The following is a 24988-nucleotide window of genomic DNA, read 5'->3' as shown; positions in this document are numbered from 1 at the left end:
AGGTGCAAATTTCAAGCACAAGTTCATAAGGTTATATGCTACCTCAGTGTAACGTCAGGCAGCCAGGGCATGTCTCGCATCTTAAACTCGCCTCCTGAATCACCAAGCTCTCAAGGAGCGAGCAATTTCCTCATGCCATAACTAGTCTGACCTCTTCTTACGCGCTCCTCTCCAGCGTGGGCCTCCTCCGGACTGTACTGTGCTGAGCTGGCTTCCTCAGCGAGACCTCATTTGCTTGAGGAACTGCCATCAAGGCAGCATTTAACTGAGGATGAATTTATTACAAGTCTTCTCTATTTTGAAACAGGAAAAGCCTGTTTAATAAGGAGAGTGGAAACGCAGAGAGACCATTTTAATTTTTCCACCACAAATCCTAACCAGATAGCAAACCCCAGATAACTGAACTTAACTGCAATCGGACTGAAAGCCTACATCTCTCAGTTATCCCAAATACCAAGCTCCCGTGAAGGTACCCGAACACTGTGCAAAAGCCTCCTGAGAAACCACAGCCTGTCCCCGATTTTCAGCTGTAAGCAGAATATTTGCCATTTGTTTCTGTATCAGATAGGGCAGCAGGGTAGTACCTCCAAGGCTTTCTTCCTAGACAACCGAGGCGCTGAGAAGCTGTTAATCACACTGCAGCCTGAGTAGGTGATACACCAAATTAATCTTGCCTGGAGCACTTCCAGCTGCTTCAACTTTCAGACCCAGAAATGGAGCTTTTTTTTTCCTCAAATGAGAAGCTACTGACATGAAGACTGCATCAAAAGAGCATGTTCCCACAGACTAGACGTCACAGTTTCTTTTATCAGGTTGCTGTGATGGTAATCAAGCATGTATGCATATAGACTCCCTTTCTTGGTATCACCTCACCATTTTTAAAACTTCCCACTTTAATTTTGCATAGGGCCCCCAATTTATTTGTCTTAAGACACAGTCTTCAGAAAACACCAATATTGATTTTTTTTTTAAATTTTGTTTTCCAACTGTTAATCACTCTTACCTGCTTTTCACACACCTACACTCCCTGTATTTAACATCCAGCCTGGATTAGTCCAGCCCCGACATTGACAACCAACCCATGAGTTCTTGATACTCTTTTCTGCTGAATGAGCTGAGCTGTTCAAGTACCTGTTAGTCACTTTTCCTGTAGACGAAGTCTATAAATAACCATCTGAAAACAGAGAAGAGTCTACAAAATGCTCATCTTTGCCATTATCAGCTAGATCTGTAATGGCAAGAGCACATCAAGGTTTTGACGTCTGTTTTCTATTAGGCTGTGTCGACTGGAGTTAACCCTGCTTTAACGAACCCCAGCTCAGCTTTCCCATTGCTTTCCTGCAGATGAACATCTCGCTAGGCAGCTTCGCTACCCACCCATCTCATTTGCGCTCCCTGAATGCTGGCACATTTGCTCTCCATGTTCTGGAATTTCCCGTTTTCTCAAAATTAAAGTTAGCCCTTCAGGATTCATGCACATAAATTACTTCAATGTGCTAATTTGCAGATGTTTATCTCCAGGTAGCAGCACTGCTGTTTAACCATGTAGTAGAAATGACTTCTTTAGGATGGGGGAACTATCATTCAATTTCTTTTGATATAAAAAGAAAAAAAGCTGGTCAAACACCTCTATTTGATGTGCCTAACATCACTGGCACTGTTATTAGCCATATGGCACACGTGCAAACTCCATTCGTTATTTCTCCCCTTGTGAGATCCACCTTTACACTGTTCTCTGTGCCTGCCATAGTATACTATAGTCTAATGACTGGTTACAAAACCTTTTTTTTTTTTTTTTTAAATAAAAGTCCAGAACCTATTCCTGCCTTCTTCCCTCATTCCTGCCTTAACATTGTAACATGTCACCTGAGCATTAGCGCTATGCATTTTCTGACTGCAAGGTATCAATGTGGGGATATCTAAATCATAAACCAGTTTATGTCCCCAGCACCTCATTTCATCCAGGACCAAATCGCATAGACCATGTGGAGTCTTTTGCCCCCAGAAAACCCCAAATGCTAAAAAACATTCCAGACTGTTTACTTGCAAATTGAGCAAGTTTGTTCTGATTTACATCAAAGAACTCTGTAATGCAGTATTTACATTTCTTTTCTCCTTTTCTTTGGCATTTGACAAGAAAGGAAACTAGCAGGATGTTCAGACAAGAGCTGTACAGGCCAAACAGCTGGCATGTCCCTTGTTAAACACTTCACCCTTCACTACTGAAAGTCAAAGGGATATTCATTTAACCTGGGAAGCATTATGGACCAGACAGGCACCAACGATCATGTTTCACAACTTTAATAGAATATTCTATCTATTCTGTACAAATTGAAAACACTGTATTAAGTTACAAATGTGTAAGGTAAGGCTGGAGCACTCTACATGCCTGGTCACAGTGTTGATACAGCTGCTATTCAACTGCTGCCAGAGGTTGGCAATGGATGCTGAAACTAGAAATGTGTACCCGAAGTGCCACACAACAACAAAAGGTAGTTTTGAAGACTTCAGAGCTTTAAATAAAACAAATTGTGGAATGGAATAATTTCAGTGTTGCAAGTAAGACACCAAAACTTCAGATTTATTGAACTGAATTTTGATAAATTTCCGTGTTCATAGTGAAAGGTCCTCCCATGCTGGACACTAAGCAGTAAGAGTACTGGAAATTTTCTGGTTCTTTGGCTGCAACCCACTTCTATCAACAGCAACAGTTTGGCCTTTGCATTTTGATCTTCATCCAGAAGAGTTGTCATTTTGATGCAAGTTTGTTTCTTCAGTCTAGACTACTATGTTGAGACCAATTCAAATTATTTGTTTTACAAGTACCCATATCGTATGCAAAAGACGAAGATTTTCAAGTATATTAAAAACTATTAAAAAGCACTAATTCTGTCAAAGTACTTACAAACATGAATAAATAAATAGTAAGATGAACAACTAAGTCTCAAATATGACACCCCCTTCAACTGGTTTTACTGAGATAATAAATATGACATTTAAAGCTGCTCAAGCACTAGTTCAATTTGTAGGTTGCAAGAAACGTTAAAAAAGGGGGGAGGGAATTAGCAAAAAAGTCATATTGCTCTATCTGTTTCAACTACCATACATGTAATCCATTTACTTTAGCTTCTCCGTACATTGCTATTCCACAATTTTCAATGTTTAACAAGAAAATGGATAATCCTCACTTGGTAGTCTGGATTATTCCCCTATGCATAGGGCAAAAGGCTCTAAAGGCCTACTGACATACTTAGCTACAGTGTACCAACGGCTGTAGAGTGTGCTTTATTTAAATATCATATTTCCCAAATGCATCGAAGTTGCCACTGTACATGTTAAGCAATAAAAGAAAAGTTAGTGAAAACCATGCATTTTAAAACAAATTAATTTTAAGCATTGTTAATAAGATTGTGCTGCAGCGATGGAATATCCTGAACTGCAGGCCAGGTATCCAAGTTATTTGTTACAAGTTGTTCAAATATCACTTCCAAGTGGTATTTCCTTATTACTGTTGTTTGCATTCAGCAGGTTGGCTGGAATCTTTCTGTATAAAGGGAAAAAGGAAAAAAAAACAACCAGTTAAAAATCAAAATGGCATACAAGAAAATACTTCAACAAATAAAAGAAATTTGCTATGCAGTTTTGAATTAGCTAGAGGTATCCTTAGCATGTACAAAAAAGCTACATGTAAACTCAAGCTAGATCATAAAGGTCTGAACAGCAGTCACCATATTTATTGGGTTCCCCCCCTCAACTGCTTGGTACCCCATAATATTTTTAATCTACATTTGCGTTCTTGACACTCCATCCAGTAGGCCAAGGTTCAAACAAACAAGAAGCAAAACACCTTCTACTCCCCCCCCCCCAGAGGCTCAATTTGACTTTCAGTTCATATTAAACAGTTTAACAATAAACTGCCACCTCCTCACTAACTCTGAGGAGGGAGGAAGGCAGGGAAGGTAGGCTGCTTATTCTGCAGCACGTTTGAGTTTTTCCTTAGAAGCCTTGCCCTTTCTGCTAAGGTGATAAAAATGTAATTAATGTGTTGATTTCTTCTAGGTTCTGCATCACCAGCAGGTAACTATTCAACATTTTAACACAGGGCAAGTTGTCCACATGTTAATCTGAATATGTAAAAGTAGAAACACCTTCATTAGGTAGTAAAACAACTTCCCTTTGGCAAAAGGAAGTGTATTTGGGAAGGAGAACAAGTACTCAAACAGCTAAGAACTTCAGGTTTTACACTGCACTGCTTGCTTTTTTGTTGTAAAATCGGATTCTTAGAGAGGAGGAGAATTTATTCAGTGTATTTCTTGTTTGCTTCTCCCTTTACCATTCTTAATATAGTTTATTATAAACAAATAGCAGTCACAGAAACCTGCTGAATTCTAGTAAAGAAAAATACAGGTATAAAACATGACACCTTGAATGTCACTGACTGCAAAATAAAATGTTTCTTAGTAACTACCCTAAAGAGCAGCTTTATGTGTTGTGAAAGAAGCAAGCATGCAAGAGTTCATTATACATCAAGTGACCAAGAGCTAAGACAACTTAAGTGTTTTGCCTGTAGTGAGGAAGAACAGGTGCAACTAAGATTCCTTATCATAAGTTTTGCCCTTGATAAACTGCACTAAACCCAGACTATTTTTCTCTTCCTCACCTAAACTGCTTTAGGGTTATAGTGGTCACTATCATTCCCACTGGAAGACTGGATTAAAGCCAAATGCTGTCTCTTCTGCACATATGCCAAAGACCTTTCAGACTTCTTCCTTGTGGTTTTCCTCCCCCAGCACATCTGGCTAACTTCAACTTTGTACTCTCTCATCTGCCTGGGGTTCAAAATAACACTGATGTGAATTCATTTTCACTGATCTGGCACTAAATACAGCATGAATTCCTTCTTGAAAAGAGCGATACATTTACACAGAACACAAAATTAGCATTCTCTCTATTAAAAAAATAAATCTGACTGCCACTGGCAATACATTGCATGCTATTCCTTTTCATTTAGAGGCAGGCAAAAACCAGCAACATTTTTATCAAAATGCTTTCCAAAAGTATCTATTTTTCTTATAACTGCTTTGTATTTGAACATGGCCACAGAGTAGTGCACAGCATCACTACCCCTCCCTCATGCATTCTGGATAACAGCCATAATCAAATAACAAACCAGTCATTTAGAAATTACTTTAAAATCTTTCTATCTCCCTCCTTCTGTCCTATTCACCTCTCACATTTATATCAGACACACTTAGGTTGACCACTGGAACCATTTCAGCCAAATTTTAACAATCAACCAAAACCATTATTATATTTTCTAATAGACTTAATTATCTTTTCTTTATACTTGTCCTTATTTCTGTAAACGTTTGAACCATATTACTGCATATAAATCTTTATCCTGTAAAAACTGAGTCAGAGATACAAAGTTCCTTAAGGACCACCTTTCAGCATTGATTACTGCTCTCAGACAAAAAAAAAAAAAACAGTTTAAGGAGTCCTTGGATACAAGTCAGTTGTTGGAGACTTTTGAAATACTGCTAGTTTATGCTATTTTCAGCTTACAGTTGAGGGGATATCTATCTTGACCATATATATAAAAATGTTTAAGCAGGGCATAAGTAACAAGACAGTATCTCAGATCCAGATTCCAACATAATCAATTTTATTCCACCATTTCAATAGCACTGCTCTTGCTGAGCAAGCCAGTATGCGAGCTCCATATTGCTTTCAGTTACCCATCAGACTCATATAAAGACACATAAAGCATTCCACAGTCTAATCCTAAGATGACAACAGCACAGGTAGATGACTACAATTTTCTTCAAGTTACAGCTGCCTCATCAGGCACATGCATATTGAAACTTATCTTTGGCCTCTAATAGCTCCTGTAAGATCAGGGACCAGACCTCAAGCTGCAAGTGTGATCGAGATACTACATCCATACTCCCTCAGGTAAGGCTATTAAGCTCAAGCCTGCTCTTCCCACGGTGCCCAGACTGTTGGTGACATTTGGTCAGCCAACCACTCCCAATCTATTTACTGGCCTTAGACTGACCCTGCGCTATTTTTCATCCCATTCTAGCAAGATTTCAATTCATGCTGTATTTCCCTCAATTAACTTCCCAAGATATATTAGAAATGGTGGTGAAGTGCATCGGCCAGGCAATGAAGACCAAACAGAGAGACTTTAACGGGCAAAGATAAGGAGGAATTGCATCTTATTTTAAAATAAAATTTAGCAGCAAACACATGTACCAGCGCTACAGAGACAAGCAAGAATTCTTCTTGTTGTAAAGAGATTCTCTATAGTAGTCATGAACAATGACTTAAGTTCATACAAAAAGTGGTAGGATTCTTTTTATTTTTACATCTTTAAAGTATTTCATAATATTTACTTATTCTATGCAAGGAGTTTAAACTGAAAAACTGGCCTTTTTATTCCATTCCAATGGAGACATACAAGCTAAATAAGTGAGACTCCCACCTATTTTTTCTCTTTTGCTAACCAGCATCAATATAAAGCTTTTTTGCCACTGCCTCTTATTTATTGCATCACTTGTTCATGCTCATTGTAGCAAGAGTATTTTTTTTTTTAAATTCTGAACATTTTTCTTCTGGCACTTGATTACCCAGGAGAACAATGCAAGAAACCTGAGCTAATTAGCTTACATACAGACCACAATCAGCAATTACATCAGCTAAACTGCACCAGCTGCTTATGGACATAGAGGACATGCATCAAATTTAAAGAGGGGATTTCACCTAAAATTTGCAAGATCATAGGGCTAAAATGGAGAAGTATCATGGTTTAACTCCAGTCGGCAACTAAGCAGCACACAGCCACTTGCTCACTCCCCCCACCCCTGCTGTGGGATGGGGGAGAGAACTGGGGGGGGGGGGGGGAGTAAAACCCATGGGTTGAGATAGGCAGTTTAATAAGACAGCAGAGAAAGAGAATATAAAATAATAATAATAGAATTTACAAAACAAGTGATGCACAATGCAATTGCTCACCACCCACTGACCGCTGCTCAGCCCATCCCTGAACAGCTATCGCTGCCCCCTGGCCAGCTCCCCCCAGTTTATATACTGAGCATGATGTCATATGGTATGGAATAGCCCTTTGGCCAGTTGGGGTCAGCTGTCCTGGCTGTTCCCCCTCCCAGCTTCTTGTGCACTCGGCAGAGCATGGGAAGCTGAAAAGTCCTTGACTAGTGTAAACATTACTCAGCAACAACTAAAACAGTGTGTTATCAACATTATTCCCATACTAAACCCAAACCACAGCACTATACCAGCTACTAGAAAGAAAATTAACTATCTCAGCTGAAACCAGGACAAGAAGAAAAGCAGGTCTGAAGTAATATTGCTTTCATGACTTTCATACGCACAGCCCACTGCTTCTACCCAGCCAATTAATCTGGTGTCCTAGAGGATGGGGGCATAAGTCCGAAGTACCCATGCCATTTATTTTAGCAATTTAATCCTTTCAAACCAGATCTTTTTCACATAAAGTTACTGCTGAAAGAGACACTGAATTTCTCTTCATCTTCAATGTTTAAACAGATTAGGCAGGACACATTCCTAGCTGATTCAAAGACCAAATCAAGCCTTTACCTCCTTACTTTTACAAATCACTTTTTGGGAAGCTTCCCATCCACTAAAGTAGCACAGGCAGCCCATCAAGGTCCCACCTGACTCCCAAACAGACTTTGCTGCCAACAGTGGGATCAACGCAGGCAGTAGGCACTAAAGCTGATGTCCTTTCCAGCAGAGAAGGAAGAAAGCCTTTCAGTATTTCAAATGTCCTACCACGAAATAACCCACTTAGGGGTCCTAAAGATAAACCTTATCTTTGTTCATTTTCTAATCTATGTTATTGAATGAGAAAAAGCAAGGATATAAAATATATACACGGGAAGTAAACTCAGAGCTAACTGGAGCTAAGCAAGCAAGTGGTCTGAACTGCCTCCTTCACAACTGCACAGAACACTTCAAAGGTTCTGAAAATGTATTTGCTAACAGGCCCTTTTGCCACTGTTACTTAAAAGATAGACTAAGCACCTTGAAGAACCTGCAGTCTCTCCCCACAGTAGCTTTTTAGTTCATAATTCAAAACAGTGTTCTATATTACCTTGTCAGCTACTTTTCTTTTCAAACTTAGCATCAGTAATGTGAAATAAAGGCAGCTAAAAGAAGAGGGCGTGCAAGCACATAGAAAAATATACTAGACAAAACAAGCTACATTATCTGCTTTTGCAGCACCTTCTGAAGCTACTTCCAATTATCTCAGTCCTCCAAAGCCACAGCTTGTATATAGCTTAAGTGCTTTGTGTAAGAGACGATAATGACCTGGTTCTAACTGAACAACTCAAATGTACTTAAAACTGACAGGAGTGAGAGGAAGGAAGGAGGAAAAGTTAACAAAGCAGAAAGCGTTGACATTTACGTAGCAAACGGAGTACGACAACAGAGGAGGAGTTAATATGGACATGACTGAAGAGGAGAAATTGGATTTAAAAGGAAAACAAACCAAAGAATTATTTTTTGTGTACATGAAAAGGAAAACTATTCTAGATATAAGAATAGTAGGGGGGAACTGAAAGGCAAAAAGAGGCAGGGGACAGGGAGAAACAGGACCAGAAAATGGGATGGACAGAAGAAGGAATGGAAAACAGGATCAGGGGTATGAGTCTTTTAAAAAAGACAAAAAACAGAATTCCAAGTTGACTTCAAAAACTGAAGCCAGTGGCTGACAATTTTTAATTGTAAGAAGGGAAGACAGCTGTGTAACAGATTGCAGCAGGACAACATATAAGCTGCTGTGACAAATGGATGTTCTACTATTGCAGGTGAATAAACAGCACAAGTATGTTGAGGCAGGGTGGCTGGCTTCTCAAAGCATATCAGATTGCACATAAAATAAAAAAACCACCACCCCACAGCTCAATTTTGAGTTTAACAAAGACAAAGAAGGGCATTATCTATGCAGAGAAGGAACAAGTTGGAAAGACTACAGATTCTCCTAAGTAACCAAAGGGGGAAAAAAAAAAGATACAAGCCTAAAATACAGGGGGGGAATTATGGAGCCTGTTGCAGGCATTGTTCTCTATGAGGCATGGGATAAAAGGTGAAAGATAACAGTTTACAATGGAAGGAACTTTTTTTTCTTCTTTTAAATAGAGACAGATGAGCAGGAGAACAATACCTGTTCACAACCATGAGCTCAAGAAAAGGCCTCCAAGAGTGACTGACTGCCTTTGTCAGGCAGCACAAATAAGAATAATGTTGGAAAAGACATACTAAGTAAGCTGATGACTCACAAGAGTTCAAGAAGAGCACAGGAGGTATTTAAGAAATAATTTGCAAGTACACTAGAAACAGTAAAGAGACGCAACATCAAATCAGAAACAAGGAAAAAATAGTCTGACCAGTCTCAGTATCTTTTATCATGCTTATATAAAATACAGTTTGACTGCTACAAAGGCAAAGCAGAAGTTGTGGCAGGAAGGCAGAGAGGTCATTCTGAAAAATCTAATTTAATTATATGATTTAAAGGCATTCATCTCTATACACATTTCTTTCTATTTTTTTCTAATGAAGCCTAGACTCTGAAGTCACCACTCCCCCATTTCTTTTCCCCATACAAGGAAAAAACAAAACAAAACAGAAAACCCTAGAAAACAAACCACATTGCATGGCTATAAATGGGACTCTTGGAAGTTAGGTATGAATGGAATTCCACCTTACCTAGAAATGTATGAATGATAAACAGACTTAAATTACACCTAAATGGGGAAAAAATTGAAAGGAACTGTCAGCATGAAAAGTGAAATGTACAAAATAATACAGGAGGCAACAACTACAACCTTCCCAGATACCTTAAGCTTTTTTTCTACATAATATCAAATCCTTTAAAAGGATATTTGATACTTAGCACAAATATACTTCGACTCACAACTAACATTTTGTTTCTCAGCTGTCCCACTTTTTCCCATTACAGGTACACCACTGCATTTTGATTCTGCAGAACACTCCTTTCTGCCACTCTAAACCTGTTTGATCAATCTTTCCACAAGACAGACTTTCTTTAGTATACAGTACTTCTCATTAAAGAAAAACAAGCTCAATTCTTGATACGGTGACAAAAAGCATTTACTAGTGATATGATAATGTATATAAAACTCTACATCAGAAGAGTGACTTGTTAAGCTGCTAAGACTTTCATCCACAGATCAAGCAGTTTTGCATGTCTTTCACTTTTTCATCTGTGCCTTTAGAAAAAAATTAAAAGCTGATGTTTTAACAACTAAATGAATGCAAGTCTGTCATCACTGCCCCAGCTTCACTAAATATAAGTATGAACTGCACCATGACTGAAGGACTGAAAAATACCTATCAGAAGGAACACTAACCTTTAAGGCTGAATTTTAAACCAGGTCTCAAAGTTTAAAATTAAAAGTTGGGGACTAGCTTTTTTTGATTTCTAGCTGAGTACAGACATATGGAGTCTAACCTGCAGCCATCAGGACAACCAAAAAGAACAATTCTAAGAAAAAGACAATAAACAAACAAGCTAGCTGAGACCTCTCACACTAATTCTAAGTTGAAGTCCAGCCACAGAATATTTGAAATAAGACCTTTCTAAAGGAAAAATAGATATCATTATTACACAGAGATACCATTAAGAAGTAAAGGCACACAGTTCAGAAATTATCTTGGTGCAGGCTGGAAGACAAAACTTACATTTTCTCAATTTATGGAAACATTAACTATTCTTTTAAGAGCAATCTGAGTGCTGAAGGAGATGAAAACATTGCAGTCAGAAGCTAGGGCAGTTTGTTTTTTAATAATTTATTAATCTTTTCACAAACAATTATAACCTTAGTTACATTTCTCATGATTATAGTCTGCATTATGACTATGCACACAAAAATCCTTACCTTAGGATCACTCTCTGCATCTTCCTCCTCTTCTCCCTCCTCTTCCCCCTCCAACTCCTATGACAAAATAGAGATAAACTAACAGAAATTAAAACAGGTTAAAAGTGCAACTTTTTTGTAATGGAGAAAAAACAAAATAGCAAATTATATTACCACTGTATTCCAGAGCGTTTCAGATGTCAACATTAAAACTACTTGGGCTGACTTAAAAGAATTCAGCATCTTCAAAATCTTAAAGCAAAATCTTTAAAAGAAGACTTAAAACATAGATTTAAAAGATTCAGCATGGCTTAAGGCAACCTTCCTACATAAGCTGCTGCAGTCTCCCAGCAATTTTTTAACTTCTACCTGACCTATTATTTGTAATTTTACAGTTCTGGTAATAAGTATATGTGTCTAATTTTGTTCTTTGCTTTGACCTCCTTCCAAAGAGTCTCTGTTTATTTGGATTACTGTGGACAGGCTATGTATTCCTGCACAGGATTTTGCAGTATTTTCACACTATTGTACACACGCCTACATCCAAGTAGTAACATCTGGCACTGGAGACAGATTAAAAATACACATATACTTCTATCAAGACCCAGCTTAAAAAATAAAAAAAATAAAGTGTTTAGCCACTCAACAGCCTAAGCCCGGAAGTCTGTATTGCAACTTGCAAAGAGAGAAAAGAGACTGCATGCTGTGAAGGCTGCCAGCTCACATCAGACCACCAGCTCGATAACTTCTTATGTACTCTACCATAGTGAACTTGATGACAGTCAGATATGTACCTCTAACCAATTAGCAAGAACACCACAGTAAAAGCAGTAAAATAAAAATATAATTATCTGTAAAGGATATTAGTTCACTTAAATGTGGTATCATTTAGTGGTTTTGTGCAAAGCCTTTCACACTATGTTTGTATTCATACAACACTACTATAAACGGACCAGACCTCTTGGTATACTAGAAATTCCAGCCTAAATTAAGCCTTTATCCTGAACAGTTGCTCACTCTCCCTTTTTTACTTTACATTTAGCAAGGCCGTCTTCAAGCTTATGGCAACTAAAAGCTGACAGCTGAATTCCACTACCGCCTAAGTAACAGATATTTAAAAATAAGACTGAAGCTTCTTATCATGCAGCACTCAAGAAAAAAGCTCATCTAATTTTTGACTCATGTCAGAAAGCAGCTTTTAAATAGTAGAAAAAACTGGGTAAATGTTCTTGCAAAAAGTACTTTTGTGAAGAGGAAAAACAGCCACAGATTTTGTAACTCAGGAATGCTGAACTCTTTTGGAAAGAGCCATCATACACAAGAGCACTTATGAACAACTATTTTCTGCTCCATATAGAACTATTTCTGGAACTAGAACGCAGTAGGTAATTAGTTATCTATAAAAGATACAGTATGCATCTCACCTCCTCTTCACCTTCTTCACCTTCTTCAAACTGAAAAACAAATCCAAGGTTTTATTAGCTCTGTTAATATTTGCATAAAATCTTCTGCAGTAATAGGTCTAACATATTCAAACACAGTAACTGAAACTAAGCCCCTTACAGAAGCAAAGATTAACAACTCATAGCAAGCTGAATGATTCTTTCCTATTCCCAAGTAATAGGAATCTCTTCAGGTTTTTTGTTATTCTCTTGTAATTAATACTACATACTAGTCTAATCAGAAAAGAAAGAGAATGTTTCTATCTACATGGTGACTAATAAATAAAACGTTGATAGCATACATACATTATCATCATCCTCTATAGCTTCCCCAGTGAAATAAAGCACAGCACGAGGGACTATCCTTTCACGGAAGAAGTGCCCGATTTCAAAGTCGGCTGCTAAAGTAAACTCTGAATCTTCATCCTGTAAAGGAAGACAATTCGATTTTTCTACTAAAAATGTGATGTGCTACAGAGGAGTGAACAGAAGTATTTCAAAGTTACAGGTTTAAGAAACATCACACTGTCATCAACATCAGCCTTCAGGTCACATGTACTTCCAGTATACTTAACTTTGTAACAATAAAAAAATATTGGAAGTCTAAATCCAGTTGCAGAATTGAGATTTATCTTAAAAGTTTCCTGCTTTCTACATACCGGCTACTGGCCTGCTGAAACACGTTCTACTAAAAAGGCTCATACAGACTTTGCTGGTTCTGACACCTGATGTTACAGAATTGTTCAGACTGCTCCAGACTGATTTCTAAAAAAATCAGATACCAGCCACGTAGTAGTGCTGAGTGGCTAGAGAAAATAATGACCTCTTCTCAACAGTGATCATTATAGATGTATTGGATCAGCAAGATGTGTAACAGCAAAATGCCAATGGATTACTTTGAGAAGTCAACAGTATCTTTCATTTTATCAAGATGAAGCTCAACTTTGGCAAAAGCAAAAATAATGATAAAAATACAAGGAACGTAATAAAAGAATCCAAATAGTCACTGTAGAGATGTTTAGCAAAAAAGATATTGCAAAGAGCAGTTGTGCAATTTCAGAAATGTAAACTTACCAAAGACTCCCCATCACCAGATACTGCAAAAAAAAAAAAAGACAGACAGTAAATTTAAGAAAATTTTGTATAGTCTAGCCCACCTCAATATTCAAGATGACAAAATGCAGTATAAAGACCTTCACATACCAGAAAACACTGGTGTTTATAAAGCCTTCAGAAGCTAACTATTAAAACGTTTAAAGACAATTCAGATTTATCCTAAATTAAACCCACAGAAATTGCACTTGCAAGAATTTTATGTGCTGTAATAAAAGCATCAAAGCTGCCATTTTGATGTCAAAGATTTTTGCACAGGAAATACTTTTTCTACAAAGATGGGTTCCGAAGGCATGCAGATCACATTTCTCCCCTCAAAGAGCAATAGATTTTGTTTCTATACTAATGCTGTAATTGCAATAACTTTATTTTGCTAGAGCACTACAAACCCTCTCCTCTCCCCAAACACCAATGCTACCAAGTAGATTAACATTTTGTCATGAATTTGCAAAGCATTGTTGAGAAGAGGCCTGTTACTATAAACAGTAAGGAACAGGGTAGGGATTTTTTTGGTTGTTTTTTTTTTTTTAAACAAACAAAACCACCAAAAGTACAGCAACCAAACAACCACCACCACCCCAAAAAAAACAGATTTCCCTCCTCTACTTGGGTGCCATGGTACTGTGATCCCACTGTGAAAGTGATAATTTGGCTCAGTCTGTTCTCAAGTTGAAAATGCAGCTATCAACTGCCAGCAGATGTCATAGTCTTATCTTTCTTACACAGCAACCTCCAGAGTATGTCCTTTAAATATTTTTTTAAAAAAATATAAAGCCATCATGAGGCAAGCAAATCTCTATCCCTTTCTGAAAGCAGCAACTACTTGTAACAAAAAAATAAAGTTATTTAAGTTAAAGGACATTTCTGTACCAAACTCCAACTCTGGAAATACTTATCACTTGTTTCTGATCCCCATGTACACAGGGATTTGCAGTGGTATTTAGAAGGGACAGGTAGTTCATAATAGTCCATGACTGAATCAAGAACTAATGTCCATTTTGTTCAGTGTATCTCTGAAGTCCAAAGTAAACTGCTTCTTCCATCCATGGGGGGGGTGGGGGAGTGGGGAAGAGTACAATGGGAGATGTATCAAGAAGAAATAATGTTTTTGGAATCCATCTAAATTGTTTTAAATATGTAACACATCTAACATTACAGAACTAGGAAAATTAGGAAGGTATGTATGGAGCATTAGGGAACACTAAGTAATCACAGAAGAAACCACAGGAAGTTCCATCACTTAACACAAAGGTTTAAATGAAACAGATATGCTAGAATGTGACCAACACTAGAAGAGGCTTCTTTCACACGTTAAAAACCTCAAATTGATGCATGGAGCCATCCTGTGGTAAAACAAGTCAACTTCTTTAAGAGATTCTATATGAGGCTTTCCATACTATGACTCCTATTTACACAGCACACCTAATGGCCAAATTCTATACAATAATGTCAGAATGAAATTATCCCTTTGGATGGGCTGCAGTTTGCTATCTTCCTCTAGTAAGAGGAAAGTATGCAACGCAGCAGCATAAATAGTTTGTAGGTTTAAGCTGTATAAATACATATAAACAAAACACAACCTATTTTAAGAATCCTAAATTATCAATTTCCAAGCTTACCCTTTATTGGGCTGAAGAAGTTAAAAAAAGAATCATTAGGTACTTGTTTGGTAATTGTCCGAACTGTGCCTCGACCCTTGTGTTTCTGTTTTTTCTTGATTGTTTTAACTGTAACATTTTTTCCTTTCTTCCAGTCAATAGTACACCTAGAGACAATATGTGGTAAACAGCATTATAACACAAGACATGAGTGAAAACAAGGAACTGAGCATTAGAGCAGCAAATATCAAGGCAAAGATGGCTTATCATTCTCTAGATAAAGCTAGTTTTATACACACTGGCAACTGAATCTACTCCACATCTTGTCAAGTAGATGCACCATAGTGCTAGAGACTATGTGTATGTTGGACATATCAAATATTTCCCTAAATGAAAAAGCTAAATAGTTTGTCTTTGCAGAGTAATCACTGCCCCCACCCTACCCATACTTTAATACCTCTTTGCTCCATCTACTGGAGTTTTGTAACCAAGGACATGATTAAGATATTCCAGAAAAATCTCAACAGTTGAGAATTATTCTTCCAACAGTCAGACCAGTAGAAAACAATACATTACATCCTCTCACTACAGGCCAAGGAAAGTGTCCAGTTACCCTAAAAGTAAATGCACAAAGAGTGGCCAGGGAGAGGCACATTTTAGCTCTCCGAAGAGCAGCACTCAGCTTGGCAGTCAAGTACGGCAAGCTAGAAAGAGCTTACTTTTCAGTTCCTTTCTGCTACTGTGCAAACTGACACTTATCTCAATTAAAAGTCTCTCTCCATCCACCTATAGTTTTACCCAAAACTGCACATGGCAAAGAATGAGTGGTAAACACAGCTAGTTATCGTCTAATGGAAATAATGGTGTCACAGTAACCCTTAAGTGCCTCAAAAATATCTTGTCCTATAGATAAATGGTCTAAGTCAGTTTTATAGTTAACCTGTATAAAAAGTCAAAGAAATGTTTTCCTGCTCTACTTATTCCAGTATCTAACATCTTCATCAGGAAGCATGAACCAGAATCAAAGTTTTGACATACCAGCAATTTTAGAAAGGGATTCTTCTGTAAGACTTAAACAGAAAACATTTTGCTGTAATTAGCTAAAGTTTTGTTCAAAATGGACTAGCCTTTTACTTGGGCACAACTTTCACTAAACATGCAAGTAGACATTTTGCCTCACTGCAGGTGAATACTCAATTCAAAAGCCAACATGTAGCACTAAAAGCCAAAAAGTTTTGAGGTTGTCAGGGTGCCTTCAAGAAAGTAAGTATTTGGTATTTCTTAAATGTTAGTTAAAAAAGAAAAAACAACAAAAAACCCTCCCATGAAAATCCAAAACCACATCCTTCAATGGTGGTGGGGTGGGAGGGGGGTGGGATGTCATGGGGCAGGGAAAAACCACCACAACAGAAAAAAAAAACACCAAGGAAGCTAAGAAAAGTAAGGTACAAAACATTTTTCAGTTGTGCCAGCTCTGCTCTGGTGTGGCACTGAACATCAGTTATAGAGCAGAGATCACTGATGGGAAGAGAAAGGGTTAGGTTAGACAGAACGATCTTTTACCCAGAGAAAAACTCTAATGTGGTGTCCAACTCACTAGACTTCCAGAACAGAGATGAAAATTCACCATCCCACAGTTGGTTTCTGAGCACATTTTGCCAAAAAAATTGCTGCGTTAGCCACAACTGCCAGAACCAAACTGCGTGGCCACTATGTTCCAGCCTCAAAACAGGCCGAAAGAACACATCACACATATGACCAATTGCTGACAGATTCAAAAGTACTGCTGGAATAAAAATTGCTGAGGAGATGAGCAAGAGTCCAAGAGAGTCTAAGGCTACTTATCAGACTGAGGATGTGGGTCTATGAAGTGTAACGACTAAAATTAATTTACCCAGTTATCTGGAACTAAAAGGCTTGTTACCTCATTAGTAATCTATTAAATTTGAAAGGTGTAAGATGCACACAATATTAAAAACATATCTATATATATGTAGCTGTTGCTTCTGCATGCTGAGGCTAAGATCACCATCATCCCTACAAATATTCCCAGTTTTTAAGTCAGCAAAAGCTTTATTTTATCCTCATTAATCATTATCACAGTAAGAGAAAACAGCATCTGGGAAGTACGGACTATTACTTCAGAAGGTTTTTTGAATTTTGAGTTTTCCTTACCCCTCACAATCAACTATTTCAGGTCCTTCAAATGAAAAGGGATCTGTCTTGTCTGGCTCCGACTTCATCTTGTATGTTTTTGTCAGGATTGAATTAGAAAAGTAGTCATTGGGCCCAAAGTGGAACTCTAATGAGAAAGACTGGAAGAAAATTCCATTATAATTTTATGTTACTACTAATTTTTATCTTTGAAATAGTGCATCAGCAGAATTACCATTAAACAAACTCTGAATACAGGAAAAAATAAAAATTTGATGGCAAACATATCTTTCAAACTACAGCAGAAGCAGGAAATTAAGAATGTCAAGAATTCTGAACATGCAGGAAGCTAGAACAACTATAGCTAGTATTAACATTCAAATTATAATCAGGTAATTACTACCTTTCGTTCACCTTTACATATAGAACTTCCATCTTAAAAGCAGCCTTAGAAAAAAGTACTTTGAGAAATGTCTTGTTTCATTTTCTATGGAAGCCTAGTCATCATCCTTTGACTAGGGATGAAGAAGTTGTTATTCTGAAGTCATTTTAACATCAGAATAACACCATCAGGTTCTGTTACTCCCCCCACTCTGATCATTCAATGCCATGATCTCAAGAGACTGAAAGAGACAGCTTCTAATTAAAAAGTTTTAGACTGCAGGAGCCTGTATTTAAACAGTGCACTCCACCATGAACCAGAGGGGTTTTTTTTCCATTTGAAAATAGAAAATCCTGCAAAAGAACACCAACTTCATAAACTGAAGCCTAATATTATACATGTCTTAACAGGTTACAGCCTGAAGCAGGTGTTTCTGTTTATGTTTGAGCCTCTTGTGGCACCTGAAAACTGTTTGCAGAAATTCAGTTTCTTACATGGAGAACAAAAGGCTCCAGTTATGGAAAACTGTAGCATACACAATGCATGAATTTTCAAATCTGTAAAGCTTTCAAAAACTGCTTGCACAATGCTATATATGCCCACTTTGCCTCAGGATCAACTATGAACTATTTAAAAGTAAAATAAAACTAAAACTGCCTTGGAACAGGGGAAACAATACAGGTTTTCAGCAGCATTGCTTTAGTTACTTGAAGGGGGGAAAAAGTCTGCAAGTCAGTTCAACACCACAGAAGGGCTGAAAGTCAAAACCCCCAACATCACCATACTTACTGCACAGCCACAGCATGTGTAACAGTTACCTTAAATATTTTATTTACTCCCCCAGCAATATGCCATAAGAACTAGACATAGTGTGCATACAGAACAGGTTAGGTAATTGGCAAAAACACTAGCCTCGAATATACTTCCCCAGGCACTCTTCAGACTCAGGCCAGAAAATGGTCTGTTATCACCCAAGTCTGCCTTGCCATCCTCTCTTTTTGAAGGCCCACCATGTGCAGACAGGATAAATAACTCTGGGGACAACACCATGTTCATCAAAGATATTTATCCCTCACTCATCTCCCAAAGGCGCCTTAGTCTAAGACCCCATGAATTTCCTCACACAACTGAAATCTGGAAAGACAGTGGTCAAGGAGTGATGGAGACTGGTGGCAACAGCAGCCTTCCCAACTCACATGGTCACAGTTTAAGGAAGCCACTGGGAACCAGACGTGCACTGCAATATCTGTGTTGGCTTCACATAGCCTATTTCAACTTTACTTCCATTTTAAAGCAATTCGAGACAGCTAGTATGGTTCGGAAGGTGTCTTCAGCTAAGGCAAATCTCTCTCCGGCAAACATGCTCAGGGGAAGAGTTACAAACTTAGCTTATCCACTACCAGTGACAAACACTTGTACCCAAATAATCCCACAAACCATCACTGGGGTTATAAATAGGTAACCAGTGGCACTACTTAGCATGCAGGATCCCAAGGACTAGCAAGACAAAAATATCGCAAAGACTGCATTTCAGTATTTCATTCTATACCTGCTAATTAGGAGACAATAAGAAGCTTCAAGTTTCACATACTATTTGAAGTGTTGTAATAACCTTTCCAGTAGTCTTTATTTGTTTATTTAACATCTTAGCTTTTGATATCAGCTTACCTTTGTAGCATGTATTTCTAGATTTTCCCTGTAGTATGAGATGTTCTCATGAAGTTCAAAAAAGAGAACTTCCTTATTTTAAGCTACTTACTGAAGTTATACCCAGATGCATCATCCAGGTCTGAATATGCTAGCTAAGAATCCTGATGTCCAAATAGGTATATAAGTAGAAATTATATTTATACAAACATATGTAAGTTTATTCATATGATTGTAAATAAATTGACGCAAATAGTAAGAGAATCGCTTACGCTTCATGCAGATAAAAGTTGACAGATACAGGCTATAGCGAACAGAACTTTGAAGCACCATTACTGTAGCCAGGTAAATGTACTTTTGGAGGAGCATAACTACAGTTAATCACTTTGGGTCAACGGTGAATCAGAAAATTCCTAACTATCACGCATTTCTTTTAGTGGCAAAACCTAATCCCAGCAGAATCAGTGTATTTATTACACACCGGTTATGTGAACCTTTTACAGTACACAGCTACCACTGCTGCACCCATTTTCAATAGACAGAGAATTTCAGACAACAGTCACACACAACTGGATAACAGCTTTCACTCAAGCAGTTAGGAATGCATCCTTTTGTCTCCAAATGCAGAAGGGACATGGAATTTGTCAGCCTTCCATTACTGGATTTCATGTAGCACTGGAATGGAACCTATTCACAGAAATATGCTGTCAAGAGGTTACGAACAGTGCAAGACAAGATAAATCCATTGATGTTTTAAGAGCAGTTCTTCAACTTAAGCTACTGTAAAACAAAGCTGAATGAGAACACAAAAATGCTGTAGGCAAAACCAACTATTCCCAAATCATCCAAATGCCACCGAATAGATATGCTTCAAGATAAAAACCACCAACTTCTTAGCATACTTTACTTTGTGCTTAAACAATTCATTTTCTTCATAAAACTCATATCCTGTCCTTCAGCCCTAGCAATATTTAGGGAACTTAATTCCCAATTTTTCTCTGTCCATGCTACTTCCCTTGCCTATTATCAGCTCGAGTGTTTTGGTAGTAATAGGAGAAAGACAGCGAGGACTAAAAAACTTAGCTTCAGCTGTTATTAACCTTTAACAGGTATTTGGAGAAAGTCCTTCCATCTTTCTTACGTGAATCTTCAATGAAATATTTATTGCATTTACTTTAGACTTTGTCAGAAGACTGTAACTCCATAAGACAGAACAAAAAATACCAAATGTAAGGAAAAAGCCACAGGGATGAAGTTTAAAGAAAGGATGTGTAGGCTCAAAACCCATATTTCTCCCTGCCCCCCCCTCAAAATGAGTTCAAAGAGTAAGTATAGTCTGCATGAATTAAATAAGCAACAGAACAACTTCTTTTTGACAAACACAGTATCTGTTTCTGTACACTGAACTTAAAACAAGAAAACAATTTCCAAAAAAAGGGCAAAGTTGTACTTTAAAAATTACTCATTAGGTACACTTTTAAAAGACCATCTAATATGTTTTTCTATCCTCTTCAACAGGCACAGTATCCATCATCATTGTCTTTGATTAATATTACTAAGTCACATATGCTCTTTTGATGATATATCAAAAATACTCAATATAGTAAGTAGCACCCAGAATTTTTTCCACAATGAATTTTCAAACCAAAAGCAGCCATGTAACTTTATTAGTAAGAGTAGCTAATTTGGAATTTGAGAGAGAAAAAGAAAGTGAAAACTAGACAGAATTGAGCCAGAATTTTAAATCTAGAAACTACAATGATGTCAGAGATGTCCAGGCTAAGGATGAAGGAGCAAAGGGTCAGGAAAAGTGAAGATAAATCTTTAAAAGGCAAGACATGAAGATATTAGCCTGGAAAGAGACCCCACATACACATTCTAGCCAAAGAGAATGGAATGAAAATTTTGAAGTGCTGTTTACATCATTACTACAGTCTTAATGAGAAACAACTAGAGAAACTCACCATAGGCTGTCCAGGTTCAGAAAACTTAACTTTAATATCCTGCAGATGTTTCAAGATTGGTTCATCATATTCCTAAGAAGGAAAAAAAAAAAGAAAAAGAAAAAGAAAAAAATTCCTATTCAGCAGGCAATATTTAGAAGAACAAAATTTCAACCTAGCTTGCTTGTTCAACCTGTTCTCAAGAAAGAACCAAACCTTGTAATTATTCAACAATTTCAGCTAAAGTTCAGATTTGGATCCAAATTTCTTAATTGTAGTTACAAACACCACATGCCAAATTCTCAATCATTAGGCCTCGTCTTCAGTAAATAAAGCTGCTACCATGCTAGGCTGCATAAACATTACTGAAAATAAAATAACTTCATTCAGGATATTTATTGCTGGTGAGATTCACAGACACATATGCTTCAGGGAATTCTTCCTTAACAGCATTAAAAATAATTAATATAACTGAGGGCTAAACTACATAAGCTATTTAACACTAATTCAACCAATTCATGGGTATGCTTATAATATCCTTGCAAAAATAATCCTTTATGCACTAAATTAACAAACTACAGGGGCACAGCTGTTGTAAGCAGCACATAAGCTTGCATTTTAGTATCTACAAAGGTTGTTACAAGATAATTTCTTAAACAATCCACATAGTGTTTAGCAGTTTGGGTCAGCTGTTCTGCTTGTCCATCATTAGCCTTTCAAACATCTTCAGGAATAATATTAGGGATTCTGAAGACTCAAATATTTGGTCCGTCACACACATTCCACAAGCACTCACTATTAATTGAAAAAAGTAGCAATTCATTTAACACGACAGAAGTTATTCTTTTCAGAGCAGGAACTTACTTGTACTAATTCACTTAGCATATCTACGTTCCTAAAGATAGTAAACCAGAAGTCTGGAATTCCTTTGACATTTGTCTCTTCTGCTTCTGCTTTTTCTTCTATTACCACTACATTTTTCAGGTCTCCCTGTGAAACAAATACAGAAACATTTAAGAAATGAAATCACAACTTCTTAATATTTAATAAACAGAGGTAGATGTTCAAAACATTTGCTGTCTCTGAAGCTGTGTCTAAGGAACATTTAAAATTTACACTTTTTTTCTCTGTAAATGAAGTTAAGAGACACAAGGTTTATTTACACAATTAAACATATATACATTTAATTCAGATTTACTTTCAACTCATTTGGAATTCTGTACAAAGACTAAATAGACCAAGTGACAGTTTCACTGACTTGACAAACAGAAATAATTAACACACATTTCTATCTTTCTACAAACAGAAAAAAATATAAATACATTTCTATTTTTCTATTCATCTCATTCCTGTAGCTTCATGTGCCATTTACAGCGTTTCATCTAAAAATTTAAAATTTAGCAAGTTTTAGCTTCCCAATTTTGCAAAATACTTGGTAAAGTTGGTTTTCATGGTTATTTTTCATTATTACACTGTCTTCAATTATTAATCTTTTGTGATACAGGATTCCCTATACATAACTGATGTCAAATTTATAAAAAAAGAAGAATGACTAAGTCACTTCTCCATCCACCAAAAACCAGGAAATTCGCAGTTTGAATTAGTTGTATTGCACCTTTCCTTTTACACCACTAGGTAGCAGCAAATATATAAGATCTTCTGAACAGCAGCTACTTGGGTTATGACTAGCCAAGAAAATGAAGCAGCAGTTTACTTGCCATCTAGACATGTTTCTGATCTTATAATTGCATGGAATATGGCCTGTCAATGCTGTATTTACACAAAGCCTAACAAACCTTTTTTTGCTTATGCACATGGACTACTGTGTCACACTAAATCTCATGAGATCAGTAAAAACAAAGAGAACAATTTGCTTTGTATACAGAACAGTGTCCAAAGGAAACTGGAGGAAAACGGGCCAAGGAAAAAATGCAAAGAAAACCTGACAGAATGGCAAACACAGCATTATAAGTAGGTCGCTTCTCTGAGAAAAAGCAGCAAGCCATGAGTATACACCTCCAAAATGATGACAGGAGAGTAAAAGGCAGACTACAAATTATATCTCTCCTAAAACCTAGATAGTTCCTACTCAATAGACAAGTAGGAATCCACTAGCCAGCACACATTTTTATTAGGTCAATTCCATTTTATGACTAGGTGACTTGTGTCTAATCTGTATTTATGGAAATGAAAGCTAATTATGTCCCCCAAAATAAAAGGGACAGGCAGACAGCCAGCCAGCCTTCTATTGTCTTGGGGTATCATATAGCACTGGAATGGAACCCATTACCAGAAAGATACTGTTAACAGGTTACGAACAGTGCAAACAAAGGTAAATTTCAATTCACTCAAGCTACAAACTTGAAAAAAGGCTAAACAAAGTTTAAAAGCTTTCACTGGACATAATAGTGTATTCACCACAAGAGCACATTACTGATAAAAACTCTGTTTCCAAAAGTTGAGTCTTTCAATGGAAAACACTGTACAGGCATTAATTCTGACAATCTGATATACCCGTAGTTCATTACCCGGCTTGTACTCACAGCTAGTTTTTCTTCTTCCTCATTTTCACTGTGCCATTCTGACTCTGCATCTGTGGGTTCAGCTTCCCCATTAATAAACTCTCTTCTCTGTGTTAGAAAAACCAAGAATGTAATTGAAGATTTAAAATTACATATATGCAAACAGAACTGACTCAGCTAGAAGGACACAAAGATTATATACATAGTCTTCCCACCTTATCAAAAAGGGGTTGATAGAGTGCTGCATATTTTCTCTCTAAATCATGTACTTCTTCATAGAATTTAGCTTCTATATGGGCACATTTCACCTGGAGCTGTTTCAAGGCATCAATTCTTCTTTTCACTGCTTTTGGTAAACTAAAAACCAAACAATTCTTTAAGGTTAAAAGTTAGTTGCCTCAGTATTATTTAACATATCACTGTGAAATAGGCTGCTTACAACTAAGTGCAATTTTTAAATAAAAGGCTTATATCAAACATACCTATTTCTTCAAAACCTATTTCAAAAAGTTCGAAGAATCCCCTCCTACTCAGAAAAGTACACATTGCCCATCTGTACTTTAAATTATTAAGTATTTATATATATATAGTCAGGTAAAAAGAACTTTTTATAGCATTTTTATATATATATTTATTTTTTTAAATAAGATGTCTACCAGCTATTCCCAGCCAAGAAATAAAAGCACAAATATCTACTAAAGGCAAAATTTTTGAAGTTTAAGTCTACTCTACAGTTAATAGAAAACTAAGCTTCAAACTAGGGATTTACAGGTCCTGAACTTTCCACTACATCCTGGACACCAATCTTACAGAAATCATCAATCATTGCAGCACACACCCTGACAGAAGGAAACAAAAGAGGGGCAGGAGGGGAGTTATTTCTAACCAAAATAATAGCCAAGGAAAATACTGAACTGGACAAAATTTTGTTTGCAATTTTGTGTAAGTAAACTAAAACTTGACTCTTCCTTCCAGAAGTAGGCCACTACGAATCATGGTTTAAGTCAACCATTTTTCTTAGTGAATCATTTGTTCTAATTTCCTACCTTAATTATACAGTAATAACATTCTATTATGCTTTCAGTCTTTCGATAATTTTATTATGCCCCATACTTACGTTTCAATGTAACTTGAAGGAGTAAGTGCCGTGTTGTCAAGACGTTCCTGTAGAGCTGCCAGCACCTGTGGATTTTGCATCACTTGGTCCGCTAGCTTTTCTATGAAGACAAAAAAACACTTTTAAAACAAATTTGAATATATTT

General features: G+C 37.1%; 1 protein-coding gene and 2 non-coding genes across 7 annotated transcripts in view; all 3 read right to left on the bottom strand.

Annotated features, from left to right (window-relative positions):
- Positions 1-2564: 2564 nt before the first annotated feature.
- NAP1L4 (nucleosome assembly protein 1 like 4) overlaps positions 2565-24988 on the bottom strand; it is a 29357-nt gene continuing 6933 nt past the window's right edge. For 2 of the 5 annotated variants that reach the window (XM_072864044.1, XM_072864045.1), the window contains exons 5-16: positions 24844-24943; positions 23942-24083; positions 23748-23834; positions 22069-22194; positions 21226-21297; positions 17254-17393; positions 15100-15245; positions 13442-13464; positions 12674-12793; positions 12350-12379; positions 10947-11003; positions 2565-3544 (exon numbers count right to left, since the gene is read on the bottom strand). In XM_072864044.1, the coding sequence (XP_072720145.1) occupies positions 3506-3544; positions 10947-11003; positions 12350-12379; positions 12674-12793; positions 13442-13464; positions 15100-15245; positions 17254-17393; positions 21226-21297; positions 22069-22194; positions 23748-23834; positions 23942-24083; positions 24844-24943 (1082 nt within the window). In that variant the 3' untranslated portion in view covers positions 2565-3505. Of the gene's footprint in view, positions 3545-9753; positions 9792-10946; positions 11025-12349; positions 12380-12673; positions 12794-13441; positions 13465-15099; positions 15246-17253; positions 17394-21225; positions 21298-22068; positions 22195-23747; positions 23835-23941; positions 24084-24843; positions 24944-24988 lie in introns of all 5 variants that reach the window. The other 3 variants (XR_012042944.1, XM_072864046.1, XR_012042945.1) reach the window with 3 other exon arrangements.
- On the bottom strand, positions 19871-19991 carry LOC140653778 (small nucleolar RNA SNORA54). The gene has a single exon (XR_012043217.1). It is a non-coding gene; the product is annotated as a small nucleolar RNA SNORA54 (small nucleolar RNA).
- Positions 23403-23530, bottom strand: LOC140653779 (small nucleolar RNA SNORA54). Its single transcript, XR_012043218.1, has one exon. It is a non-coding gene; the product is annotated as a small nucleolar RNA SNORA54 (small nucleolar RNA).

Source organism: Ciconia boyciana, chromosome 6 (assembly GCF_034638445.1).
Source record: "Ciconia boyciana chromosome 6, ASM3463844v1, whole genome shotgun sequence".
Classification (NCBI taxonomy): domain Eukaryota; kingdom Metazoa; phylum Chordata; class Aves; order Ciconiiformes; family Ciconiidae; genus Ciconia; species Ciconia boyciana.
Note: the sequence above shows the minus strand (reverse complement) of the source record. Positions and strands in the feature narration are given on the sequence as shown.